Here is a 14,451-nt window from a genome sequence, read left to right on the forward strand (position 1 = left end):
TTCTTCACAACCGTTTCGTCTCATCACCTATTCAGATGCAGACTGGGCAGGGTGCCCTGACACACGTCATTCCACCACTAGCTTTTGTATTTTTCTTGGTGACAATCTGATTTCTTGGTGTGCAAAGAAACAACAGAAGGTATCTCGATCTAGTGCCGAAGCGGAGTATCGGGCACTTGCCTTTGCATGCGCTGATTCTATTTGGATAATGGGTCTTTTGCGTGACCTCCGTGTTTCTATCTCTGAGCCCACAGTGATGCATTGTGATAATTTGAGTGCCACATATATGGCTGCTAATCCGGTCTTTCATGCCCGCACGAAACACATCTCTTTAGATTATCATTTCGTCCAAGAACGTGTTGCTTCAGGGACTCACCGTGTTCACTTTCTTCCTTCTGTTTCGCAACTGGCTGATCTCTTTACGAAAGGCTTGTCGAAGACGCGTTTCCAGTCCTTGTGTTCCAAACTTGTCTCCTGTCCGGCGTCAAGTTTGTGGGGGAGTGTAGACAGTTAGGGTTTAGGGGGTTTAGGGTTTTGTATTTTATTGTACTGTATAGCTGTTACCAACTCTTAGACCCCTTCGTATATAAACCCCTGTAAAGTATAAGGTTAATGAGAATCTGAAACTTCACATACCAAATATTCTTTGGAATGCGAATGGTTTTGCGGAGCCATCTTGCAAATCAACCGCCACTTTGCTGCTCATACATATGATACGTGTGAACTCATCAATGATGTCTTCAACGTCATACGTCATGTCTCGCACACATGCAATTGCTATCAACATCTTGCATGAAGGATTTCTTGATTAGCAGCTTCTGCTTGGTCACGAACACCCGCTATGGATGATGCTACGTTTTCAAAAATTGCTACGACCATGCCATCAAGAGGCCTGTTGCAACTGATGCCATAAAAGCTAATAAAAATGCTCACTTAAAGTTGATTTCAGGGAGCAATCAATTGAATTTGGAAGCATGTCAGTAAAACACAATATAAGGAAGACGAGGTTGAGAAACGCATGTCTTTAGTTACGCCAACGCCCCTACGCAACAAGCGATCTTGATGGTCAAAGGCTTCAGAAGGGCACGAGAGCCGTTCCACACCCAACTTAGTCATGAAATAGGATGGTGATGTTAACACACCCTATTTTACCACAAACCATCAAACACACCCTAAAAACTTATAAAACCAAATGAAAGAGCAGCGTCAGAAGTTAAACACAAAGTGTCTAATAAACACCACCGTACGAAAAATTCACCCACCAACATCCCTCAGTAACCCCATCGATTTGTTTTCACTTCACCGGTTCACCCCACCCTAAACCTAATTATCGAAAATAACAATAATATTGAAAGTTCAATGACAATTTTTTTTATTGGGTTTACTTGTGTATCTTTTGAGTTCAAATAAAGGCAACTTTAACAATGATATATGTGAAGTTACCCCATGGATCCGTCCAAGGTTCGAATACATTACGCATTTTTTCATATAAATACAGTGGGGTTATATTCACGTGTTGAATGTTACATTCACATCTCATTCAACATTTATAGTCAATTGTCCCAATTTGTAGAGAATACAACCCACATCTACTTTCGATCAACCAGAGAAAGGCAGCCTGCAAAAGAAAATAACAAAAAAGTAGATTGATAAAACGGAAAAGTAAATAAATATCATTTGGGCAGCATGCTAAAACAGTTTTTTTTTTTCAAATTCAAACCTCTACGGCCATGTTTGGACGAGAGAATTGCAGGTACTAGGGCATTTAGGATAAATTACTTAGAAATAAACTGCTTGTTAAAAAGATTTAAATACAACATGATCATCAAAAACCCATGAAGGATTTAAAATTCTCGGTACTTGCAATTCCCACATCTAGACGCGGCTTAAAAATGAACTAGGTATAAAGAACGTCAATATTCAGTATGTGTACAGTTCTAGAGAAACTACAATGTGTTTTAACTAACTTAGCTGACCACATAATGTAAGATCCACATGTGATCTCCCTAGTATTTCACACACACTATAAGTAAATAGTTTCTCAAGCATTACCCAAACTAGAATCCAACCATCAACCGTCATATTATAGTATTTACTAAATAAGGTCTGAAACCATTATCTTCTAAAAACATGATCCATCTAGCATTTCCCCCCTCATTAAAGTCAAAGTCTTCGTAGTAATTACCCATGCTTCCCAGTAGCTCAACATTTGAGTTTCACGCCATCGTTAAACCTTCTAATGACAACTAAACGGTAATGATGTGGAAAAGAAATATAAATTTTGATTGACCATAAAAAGTGTGCATGGCTAAATTGTAAATGTGGGAGCTTACATTAATTATGTGGGAGATACTAGGCTACTACTAGGTTTTTCCAATAGCGGGTGGTAGCATTTTCCGTTGATGAACTACAAGTAGGCATGGCTAATTTAAAACCGGAAAATACTATATTTATAGCCAACAAAATACTTATGCATGCAAAGAGTAGTGCAACTTCCTAAATGCTCTAGAAATATTGCTTCCTGAAATAAATATATCCATCGAAATTAATGCAGCACATCAAACATATCAGATGATTTAAGCGCACCCCAATTTTAGAGATGTAACTGAGTTGTCATAGTCTTGAGGACCGCTGTTAGATTTACAGAGATTGGTGACAGACTCTGATGACTGACCCTCCTCCGTAATCAGGTTCTCTGAATCGACATGAACAAGCCTCCGGCCATTAGATTTCTCCACCACCTTCAACAATCATACCAAGAACTCCCATTAGCAAATTAATCAAGAATCAAACATATACTTAGATGTAGAGTGGCAGAGAGATCTTATACTTGCTGTCTTAATCGTTCATTCTCTTCCGTCAATTGCATCGCCTGCACATTCATCTATATCATGTCAAGAAAAACATTAGGACAAGAAAAGGCAAATGGAGGAAATATTTGGAGGACAACATTGTCTGGACCTTACTGCCGATGAACTGCTCAAGCACTGCGAATCTACTATCAAACAAATGCACTACAATCTTAGTAAACTTTTTAATGATACGTTTCAAATCCCGTTGAGTTCTGAGGCATTACATAAGAGTTAAATTCACTGTAGGACAAAAGACTAGCACAACAGAAACTATTATCCCAATTAGAATGTGAACCACACATACAATAATTCGTATATTCATTAATTTTCAACTATTAGCTTGAGACATGGTTACCTTAACTTTTAAGAACAAAATTTTTTGTTTAGTGATTCTCTAAAATCTTGGGAGCAGCCTCTCCATAAATGGGGGTAAGGCTAGCCGACATTCACCTCTCCCAGACCCTGCGTAAAGCGGGAGCCTTGTGCACTGGGTACGACCTTAGTGATTCTCTAAAATGACATCAAAATTCGGAGTGCACGAGGTCTAGATTGAAACCTCCAATCTACCATTTGTCAATTATCTGTTAATTTATTAGGTCAGAAGATGTAGTTTGGGGGAGTTGCATAGTCAAGAGTTAAAAGGTAACTAACATTTCTTTGAAGATCGTTGATCTCTTTCATAATCTTTTCACTCTGTTGAAAGACAACAAAAATGTCCACTTATTAGATATTAAACAATTATATAGAGGCAAACCTATAGAATAAAACAGACCTTTTTCTCTACTACGCCACCCAAGCCAGCTTCAAGGGACTTCTCCAATTGTTGCAGTTCTTCCAAACTTAGTCCTTGAATTTCTTCTCCTCTCATCTGCCTGTAGTTCAAGAAGCTTATGTCATAATTAGGGACCACAAACTAGTAATTGTTTTTAAAACCAGAGATTTACATATACCTAAGTTGATGACTTTTTGCTGCAATTTCCTTGCTCAACCTGGAGTAGTTGCTGTTCTCCACTAGCTACATCAGAATTAACAATTCTTTTAAGCAAAGGCCAAAAATCCAAAGGCTGTTGATTATTTACTGTAAACAATACGTGAAAAGAACAAAAACCCAAAGATTTATCCATTTACAATTCAACAGTGATAAGTTTATCTTATACTAAGTCAGGATGCTAACAATAGAGAGCGAAGGACTTCAAGTAAAGAAGGCTTATTTTATGCTACACCCCCCTAGCATCTGATTTTAATCTGGCTTTGCTGCCTGTAACTCAAAAATGACCAGTTTACTCCCTAAAACTGAAAGTTTGCTTCACTTTGCCCCCTGGAACTCGATTTTGATCCCTTTTTGCCCCCTGAAACTTGAAAGTCATTTGTATAAAACTCAAAATTCGCTCCACATTGCCTTAGAAGTTAGATAAGCTAATTTCTTATGTGGGTTTGATTTGGGTGCACCAGAGTAATCGATTTCTTTTTTATTTTTTTCATCTCTTCAATTTCTTTTAAACTTAAGATTCTCTAACTGTTGAATGTTAAGCATAATGAAGATTTTTAATCAATATTGCACATGTGGCATAACCTTATTAGGTGTTTGGTCCCATGTGTTTTAAGAGGCAACCTATAAGTTCCAGGAAGAAGAATGTCCACAAGTCAAAGTGGAACGAATTGAGTTGAAGTTTGAGGGGGCATAGTGAAAAATAATTTAATAAAGAATGCGCGTTATAATGCATCTTAATAAATCTTGTATTGAGTTCATGCATGTAGTTTACTTTTTTCACCTTCAAATGCATGCATTGTCATAGAAGCTTTACTAAAAGAAAATATGGATGATCCAAAAATTATATTACTCTAGGCTATGCATGCCTACACTATAACATGATTTACAAATTTAGGAGTGCAATAATATTCTAAAAGAAAAACTTGTCATGTTGCAATGGCTTCAAGTCCACAAGATTCATGTTACCAAGTTGGCTATGTATTATTGTGTACAACTCGAGGGTACCAAACTATTCACCACGATACGATACATAAAGGACCAACCTGTAACTCAAGAGATGGTTGTTCTAGTTTGTCGAGATTCTTTGAATGCAAGTTGTGCCTTTCTAGAATTTCCTTCATACTGCAGAAGAAGAAGAAAAAAACAATGCAGGTCACTAGCTAGGATAGCCAGAAATCTTCAAAACAATATAATTATATAAAAGATAACACATGCGAGATGGAAAAGACAATAGGAAGTTCAATATTTGGTTTAGCATTTAAATTTTTTTTTCATATTTTAGTAAACGCTTGTCACACACTTTTAAACTTAAAGTTGCTATAAATATGTTTTTCCTTAAAAATCTTGCAACGCGTATTAAGAATAAGTTGAATAACTGATAATTGCTATTACATGCACATGAACTCGTATACAAAGTTTATAAACATTGAAGGTTCATTTATACTAATAAAAGAAAAACCCTATAGACAGAAATTACTCGAAAATGAATGAAGTTTAACTAGCTCTGATTGCATCTAGTCTCTTCGTTGTTGAAGGAGGTCTTGGTTCGAATTTTATTAACGAGAATTTTCAATGTTGTAAACAAACATAAAAGGTTAAAAAATGTGTCTTTGTTGTGTGATGTCACCCCGTTAGCCTCCTAATTCAACTTAATATGCAACGCCAAATATAGTGATGATTTGCCAAACTTGTATTCTTTCATCATTTTTGTATTACAAACTATGGCCTATTTGGCTCAAACACAGCCAAAAGTAAAAGGAAATAACAGATTAAGCCACAACCATACTATAAAGGATAATTAAAATCCAAGAAGAATACAACAATTTTCCTTGACGAAATCACACTACAGAAAGTGAGAGTAAAAGCACATGGAAGGAAGTCACTTGCAATTTGATGAAGCAGTCCAGTCATGACTGATCAAAACAACACTTCTCAAGTTATCAGAAACAGCAGTTCGATTAAGCCATACTTGTTTAATGCATATATGATAATTTTTTTATGAGAACCAACGCTAACAAACAACATCCAAATCCAACTTGCGCTACAAAGACCTTCAATCATATTATTTGAACATCTAGTTAGTAGCTTGACTAGCTAACCTAGCCTGTTTCTTACTTCTTCCCATTCAAGTGGGTCTTCTCCTTCTTCATCTTCCCATTAAAAATAATATTACAGAAAAAAGAAAAAAAAATTGTGTATGCAAGTGAGAGAGGGAGAGAGGGAGACCTAGAGCTGGCGTATTCAAAGAGCTTTCCGGTGGAAGAAAAGATGATAAGAGCAATATCGGCATCACAGAGAACGGAGAGCTCCTCAGCCTTCTTGAAAAGGCCTCTTCTCCTCTTGGAAAAGGTCACCTGCCTCGCTGTCGCGTTGTCGATCTTCTTGATCTGAATCTTCTCCCTCGCCATCTCTTAATCTTCAGTTAAATTAATTCGACCTTTTTCTTCTTCTGGTTCTCCTGAAGAAGAAAAAATAAGATAAAAAGAAGAATATTATAGCTTGTTTTGGAATGGAATATTTTGCTTTTTTGTTTAGGCTTATGTTTGAGTTAGAGAATATAATCAGCCAAAAGCTAACCAGAAAAGGCGAAGAAATTACAAGCAAAGGAAGGAAGGGCTTAATTGGAGAGGGACAGGTCCAGTGCCAGAACTGGCAGCATTTTGCCAAATTTAGCCAAAAATCTTTGGAGGATGTGGGGGGCAAAGGCAAACCCTAAAAATGAAGTGTAAGTTTACTAGATAGAGAGAGAGAGAGATCAAAAGAGACAAAGGGACCCATCATCCATCTCCATCTCCATCTTTAGATTCTGAACCAGATCCAGAGTTTCAAGACCAACAAGTCTCAGAGGGAACGAAATGCTTCCAACCAATTGGAGAAAAGGAAAGGATAAAGCTAAGAGAGGTAAAGGGATTGTTTTGTTGATTAGGTGAAAGTGGATTTGTTGACGCCTACAAGGTTCTTACCAGTGTGAGTAAATCTTGGGGAGATGTTTTGGTTTTGCTGCTGTATTTGGATGGGTGGATAGAGTTCAGAGCGGTTAAAACTGAAAAGAGACCAATGAGAACATTGAGAAGTGGAGAGGGAGAGAGAGAGAAAGAGTGAGCGAATGAGAGGGAATGCATGCGGAAGTGTGGAAACAGAAGATGCTTTTTATGGTGAAGCAAATGTCTATTTCTCTCGTTTCCACGTCTTTACCGTTTAGTTGCTGTTGGCGTGAAACTCAAATGTTGAGCTGCAGGAAGCATTGAGATACGGAGGGGAAAATGCTATCAACACTCTCTTTTACCTATATTTTTTTTAAAAAGAAAATTAGCGAAAAGTTTAAAAATAAAATTTTTTTAATAAAAAATTATTTTTAAAAGTATAATGAATAGTACCAGGCAAAGATATAAATGTGATTTTTCGTTAAAAGTGAGCAGTACCATAAGTGTTTTGTTAAAACTCCCTTTTTAAAATCACATAATTTGGCAATTGATTATTAAATTCTATTTTGAATGATGGTAGAGACATTATTTATTTAACTTATATTTTGTAGACCACAAGGTATTGATGATAAGATTTCACGTCATGCAATTTACAAAATATAATATAAAAAAATTTATCTACAGCATCACCCTAATGAGAAAATTTGAGTAGGGCTTAACCTGCTAGTGAACTGTGTTGAGTAGCACTACCAACCAGTGGCGAAGCCACGTGAGGGCGAGGAGTGGCGGCCGCCACTCCCCTCGCCGGGAAACACCATTGGACCCAGCTCTTCGCCACTCCCCTCGCGCGCGCCTCGTCGGAAATTGCTGGTTCAAGTCCTCTGTTTTTCTGGGCAATCTGCAATCTGCAGATTGCAGTTTATTTTTTTATTTTTTTAAACCAGGCCAAAACGACGTCGTTTTGGGCCTGGTTAAAAAAATTTAAAAATTGTTATACAAAACGGCGCCGTTTTGTATGTTTGAATTAAAAAAAAAAATACAAATGGGGACCGCTTCCGCGTGTCGCCCAAAACCCTAGTCAGTCCCAACCCGTTCTGTTCCCTTTGCTTTTGTTCCTTCTGCCGTTCTTCACCAATCAACACAGGACAGGAGCTTTAATTTCTGCTCCCCAACATCCCAGTGCCAACGTCCCTTTACAAGCTAACAAGCCACCAATCAACACAGCACAGGGCCTTCCACCAATCACCATCTAAAGGTAAAATTTTTAATTCTTAAATGTATAATCCCTAACCTAATTAATTATTCAATACAAATTTCCTTGAATTGGTATGAAATTATATGCTAATGCATTAATATGGTTATTTGTTATTGATTATTGATGTGAATCATATGCTTTTATGATTATTGATAAGAAATTATGAAATTATTTTTTAGGATGAAATTATTGATACGAATTGGGAATTAGAAATTTAACCCAATTGATACGAATTATTGATACAAATTTTTGATATGCTTCTATGATTCTATGATACAAATTATTGATACAAATTTAACCCAATAGATACGAATATGGTTATTGGTTATTAGTACTTTTGATTAATTGAATTGTTGGTTGGTTGGATTAGTTATTATACATACTATAGTAATAGTATAGTCTACTTTAGGATTAAGAGTCTAAGAATTTTTATTTCTTTCCATTTTACAGTTACGTAATGGAACGATACTATAAGAAACAATGCTTAAATCCTCCTTCAAATATTCCAAGTAGGTCACAACAAAGTGAAGCCACTGAGTTGGATTTGGATGAAATATTGGCTAATCTTCCTGCAGACCCTGCACATAGACGTCGAATGATTGATTATCCACCTAATTATCGTGAAGCAATTCGTAGACACTATCTCCAAATTGATCCTTGTCAACCTAGAGACCACATCATGCCAAGAAAGGTTAGTGACAATCGATGTTTTATCATTCGTTGGTTTGATAAGTTTAAGTGGTTGGAGTATAGTATATCAAAAAATGCTGCATTTTGCCGTTATTGTTATCTTTTCAAATGTGAGTATGGTATAAAAATATTTAGTTGTTGCCATTTTTCTTTAACCTTGCATTCTTTTAAGTTCGCCCATTCCCCCGAGAAATCCTGGCTTCGCCACTGCTACCAACCACTCAAAGCTTGTCATATGTTAAGTTTTGAGAATAATATGTTACCACATAATTGTATTTATTATCATATCTAGATTAGCGTACACCTTTAGACTCATCTCATAGGCTCATGGACCATGTTTTCTCTTTCCTTGCAATTCTAGCAAAAAAAAATCTCAACTCATAAACTATGTGTGATCAATTATGTTACTAAACGAGATCAAAACAGAAGAATATAAAGTAATATGAAACTTTCGTCTTTGATTGCATTGTGCCTTTGTTGTACAAAGATGTCTCATTCATCTTCCTAAAGATTTTGCCTTCAACGTCCATCATCTTCCCATTTTCTGTACAAAACTCATTATTGAAAATGAAAAATTAAAGTCGTGTACCAGGAACAAACCCATTTCAATGGGAAAATAAGTAGACTTTTTGTCTGATTCCATACGGCTACCGATTCCTAAATTGTTGGATTTCTACATTATTTGATTCTTTATGTTCTCCGTTACTATTAAGTAAACGCAACTTGAAAATCTTGCGTTTTCACATTTGGAAAATATCAGGTCAAAAAAACAGAATCTTTTATTTATGGGATACTTTAGATGTGGTCCATAATCCTTAATATTCTTCGACTAAAACCTTAATAGTATTTAAAGTTTGATCAAAATCCCTTGACTTTGTACACCTCATTATATTACAATTAATATTTTTATTTTTATAATTTTGACATTAATTGTTTGATATTTTATGAGATTTATAATCCTATAAATTTAAAATCTCTCATTATAATACTATTAGAAACGGTTACAATAAAAAAATTCAAACATTTTGATTGAATAAATGGATAAAAACTATGTAAAAATAAGAAGTAATAAATGGCAAAAGAATGTATTCATAGTGTTAAAAAAATTGGTAAATTTCACATATAACAAAGTGGTACATTAATAAAGAAGAATTAGTACATTATAAATAAATTAGGATACATATAAAAAGATTAAAAAATTATGAGTACAAATGAATTTTTTTAAAATATAGATGCTAAAATAAATTAATACATGGGTACAAAATAAAACTAAAATGAAAATACTACAAATTTGAAAAAATGTTGCAAATTAAAAGTGGATACAAACTAAAAATATAAATATATGATACAAAGTTTAGGCATAAAACATAAATATATCATATGCAATTTTTCTATCATTGATTAAATATACAATGTCACGTGATGGTATACATATAAGTACAAAGACAAATAAAATTTTAAAAAATATGGGCACAAAAAAAAAATAATATATGGGTACAAATTAAAAATGAAAAAAAAATGGTACAAACTAAAAATAAAAATATATGATAAAAATTTTAATCATAAATATAAATATACTAATTATAATATTTTTAACACTAATATATTTAAAAATAAAAATATTTTATTATTCAAATAATTAATTATATTATTAATACTCAAGTACCTTGATTAAAAATTAAAAATAAATAAAATTAATGAAGTAGAAAAAAAATAATATGAACATAATACCTTCTTTATTTATCTTTAGTTGGGTCGTTGTAGTTTGTGCGTGATTGACAACGAACGCACTGGTACAGGGTTTTACTTACAGGCTTACTGCTCAAAGCAGTGCCCATACTGGTGTGACTTGTACCTGTATGCCGCACCCTAAGCCTTCAGTATTAGTAGCTTTTTACGCAGTGATCAGTGATCGATGTTGACTGGTCTTCCCCCATACCTGGCCAAGCACGTCCCTCCCTCAATCATGCACTAACTTCTCTTTGAGATTCGATTTCTCTTTTTATTTTTATAACTAATCTTTCTTACTATTTCTTGGGTGCCTCGAATCTCATTTACTGTTGTTCACTGTAGAATCAAAATAATGCCGTAAAACGAAATTGTACTTTCAAAACAACCCAATGCGTGAAGGGTTGGCCAACGAATCTCAAATTTGGGCCTAATGCGAGCAAAGGCTTACTAGGAGTTTGCTGTTGAATGATGTATTAATAGGGAGCACTCCCAGCCATATGTGTAGAGATGTAGCCAAGTTGTGTAATCTAGTGGATGGAGTTGTACTTATGACTTGACAGTATTGAGGATAATCCTTGTAGATATTATTAAACTCTTCTGATTAATAATATTAATAATCCTTGTGTCAACCTACTTCATCAAGATTAATTATTAATGCAAAGGATTATCTTGAAAAATCATTAATAGGATGTAATTAGGCTTCTTGTGTAATAGAACTTATCGTCAATGAGGAAAGCTTCAAGGCATGAACTAGTTATGAATTCAGCCTTTAATTTGCCTTATATCATTGCCATGAGTAGAGGAGCTCGAAGAAGTGGTAGTCAGATCTTTTTCTCCACATATGCCTTACACAATTGTTGTGTTGCACCTCAAGGTGTAGAAATTCTAATTTGAGTGGGCCAGCCAAAAGTTAATTTATTGACTATATAAGATTATGAGCTCTAACTTATAGGAAATCTTTAAGGAAAGGGATCCCCATTTTTTTATAAAAATGGGGATTAGTTGTGGGGTCCACATTACATCAAACTTTAACGATCCGAACGGTCTATTTTTCAAGTTGCACCTCATAGATCATCCTTACAAAATATTAGCCAAATCGGAAATGTTTATGACATCTAATTGGGTTCAAAGAAATGAACGAATACTTTGTTATATAAGAAACAATGAAATTTTATCTTGATAATTAAATAGGCAAATGATTTCGGATTAAATTGAATTTTTGCAAGAATGATCTATGAATTGAGACTTACAAAATAGACGGTTCGGATCGTTGAAGTTCGATGTGAAGTGAGCCCCACACCTAATCCCCATTTTTTGAAAAAAATGGGGATCTCTTTGCATAAAGGGCCTGCTAACTTATAATAGTCTTCAAGAGATGGAGTCCAATTGCATTTTGATTTAATTTACTCTACTTTAAATAACCTAGAGAGTAATTATTTTCCAAACAAGAAAGAGAGAAAATTAGAGGAAATTGTTCCCCCGTCCCCAATTTTCTTCTTTGCTTGCTGCGTGAAAAGTTGTTTTTCATCTTTGTCGTTATGTGTAGCGACTCCAAGGTAAGAAAAAGAAAAAAAAAATTCTACAATTGTGGCTCGACTGGAGCTACAGGAGGAGTCAACGACGCGACTAAGAGGAGTATCGGCGCGGCTAGAAGTTGGGGATCAGGTAAATGCGACATGGAGTCGTGGTGCATGAGGGTTGGCGCGGACTGGGTAGCTGAATGAGGGATAGGCGCGCTAGACTCACCTGAGCTGGGTTTATGAGGCCTCTCTAGAGTCATTAGGTTGTAGCCCACTAAGGTTGCAAATGCAGCTGTTGTTGCTGTTACTTGAGTTGAGGCCTAGCACACGGGGGTGTTGAGCTGCAATATGGTGCCCAATCTTTCTTCCTCTTTGTTTTTTTCAAACAATTTTTTAAATATTTTTCGGTATTTAGTGCACAGTTGTTTCAGAATGTCTTCTCCCGAGAGTAAGTGTGATGAATATCCCCTACCCAAGTATCGTCTTGGTGGTCTTTTGGGAAAGTATGATACTTAGAGCTGCTTATGTGAAGATTAACTTCGATGATTTGTTCCGGGACTTCCTTAAAGAATTTAAGCATGCAATTTCGTCCAATGCTCATGTGAAGCAGGTGGAGGATAGATGTAGTCAAGAGTCGTGTGTTGAGGCTGCTTTTACATGAAAGAGAGCTATCACGTTCCATCCCTACTACTTCATGTTGGGATTCAATTTTCCTATGTCACGCTTCTACCAAAAGGTGATCTACTTCGTGAAGTGTGCTCATGTGCAGTGTTCTCCCAATACAATTTGTGCGATGGTGGGATTTTCCAACCTTGTTCTTTCATATGGAATTGCCTATCCATAAATTCTGGTACTTCTTCAAAATTGGCCACAAGGATGGCATAAGGCAGTTGTGGTGCCATAAGTGATGCGAAAATTAAGTTAACACACAAATTTAACCCTCTTTTGACAATTGTAGTATAAGTATAAGTAGGGATCGTTCTGGACCGGGGATTAGGAGGGCTTGCTAATAACCTATAAACTGACCCAAAAACATAAAATTAAACTTAAAAACACTTAACAAGACTCACAAGACTCAAAGCAAACTTAAAATACTCAAAACAGCTTAAAACAACCAAATAAACTTAAACTAGACACTAGGAATGACTTTGGACGAAAATTGACTTTTACTTGAATCAAAACATTTAAAAACACAAATTAAAACAGATTCTAACTAATTAGACACACTAAAGTAAAGGGGGAGTGAGTTTTGGACGAAGTTGAAACAAACAAACAAGTATGAAAAACTAGACAGATTGTAAAACAAATTTGAGAAATAAGATGATGGATGAGATAGCTAGAGGCTTTTTTTCCACACATGATATGTATGCAAACAACTCGATTTTCAGTTACTACTCCATTAAACTATGAATGACAATGCTCCAAATTAACCGTGACATCACTAATTAACTCTCAGATTTTCCTTCTTTTATTGGATTGGATGACATCATTCGACAACCCAAAACATTCTTCAAAAGTTCCCTACATGACATCATAATAGAAATACAATCAAAGATCATTACGTTTAATGAAAATCATAAGCATTGACAAAACACTTGCAACTATGACATCATGTCACTCATGCTAGGAATTGAACTTAATGCGATCGTTTATAAGCGACCTTCACTACATGTGAATATAAGTTTGTAACGATTATGTGAAACTTCCTTACGTTCTAGCAACGGCTTTATGCATGCCAATTAAGTGTCGACCCTTAATTAACAAATACAAATAAGTTATCAATCAAATAGTTAAGCCAATTGCATTCACGATTCAAGAGTTCATAACTGGAATTTATCAAATTATATTGCACACATAATCATGGCTTTGAAATCACCCTTAGCCAAGAGGGGTTTAGCCACTCATATTTACAACAAAATGAAAGGAAATGAATTTAAACATTGGAAAGTGTTTAGGTGTTTTCTTTCTTTTGTTTCTAATGTTTAAATTCATTTCCTTTCATTTTGTTGTAAATATGAGTGGCTAAACCCCTCTTGGCTACGATCCAAGTTGGACAGCAAGCACGTCCAAACACTTTCCTTCCTTTCCTTTGCTACGGCACAAGGTGTTGGTGAGTGTTTGAAGGTTTGTTTGTATAGAGGAATGGATGTGAAGATGAATGGATGTGTTTGGATGAAGGTTGTGTTGAAATGGGAGTGAATGATCTAACCAAGTATGAACTCATTTATGTTACACACACTTCCTTTTATAGAGGAAGTGCATGGCAATAGAGGGGAACATGGAGTGGTGTAGCAATTGAGTACAATGATGCATGAAATATGAAATGATGAAGGGAACAAGGAATGGTGTAGCAATTGAGTGCAATAAGTGGTGTTTGAAATGATTCAAAGGTGAAAGTGAAGTGATGATGCAAAGCATGGGGGTAAAATGGAGTGGTGTTGCAGCTAGGGAACATGAATGATTGTGCACATGGTAGAGAAAGGAAAGG

At 35.4% G+C, this 14,451-nt stretch overlaps 1 protein-coding gene and 1 long non-coding RNA gene across 9 annotated transcripts; one reads left to right on the forward strand and one right to left on the reverse strand.

The window, feature by feature from the left end:
* Nucleotides 1-1,348: 1,348 nt before the first annotated feature.
* On the reverse strand, nucleotides 1,349-6,966 carry LOC103427462 (MADS-box protein JOINTLESS-like). 8 transcript variants are annotated; one of them, XM_070812611.1, is made up of 9 exons: nucleotides 6,807-6,966; nucleotides 6,070-6,301; nucleotides 4,887-4,965; nucleotides 3,803-3,867; nucleotides 3,625-3,724; nucleotides 3,504-3,545; nucleotides 2,831-2,872; nucleotides 2,587-2,741; nucleotides 1,349-1,618 (listed from the first exon to the last, which is right to left on the reverse strand). In XM_070812611.1, exons 2-9 carry the CDS (start codon nucleotides 6,249-6,251, stop codon nucleotides 1,600-1,602), a joined length of 684 nt encoding a protein of 227 aa, XP_070668712.1. In that variant the 5' UTR covers nucleotides 6,252-6,301; nucleotides 6,807-6,966; the 3' UTR covers nucleotides 1,349-1,599.
* Nucleotides 6,967-7,881: 915 nt separating this feature from the next.
* Nucleotides 7,882-10,997, forward strand: LOC139192048 (uncharacterized). Its single transcript, XR_011575828.1, has 3 exons — nucleotides 7,882-8,022; nucleotides 8,473-8,713; nucleotides 10,786-10,997. It is a non-coding gene; the product is annotated as an uncharacterized lncRNA (long non-coding RNA).
* The last annotated feature ends 3,454 nt before the right edge of the window (nucleotides 10,998-14,451 follow it).

This window comes from Malus domestica, chromosome 15 (assembly GCF_042453785.1).
Source record: "Malus domestica chromosome 15, GDT2T_hap1".
Taxonomy (NCBI): domain Eukaryota; kingdom Viridiplantae; phylum Streptophyta; class Magnoliopsida; order Rosales; family Rosaceae; genus Malus; species Malus domestica.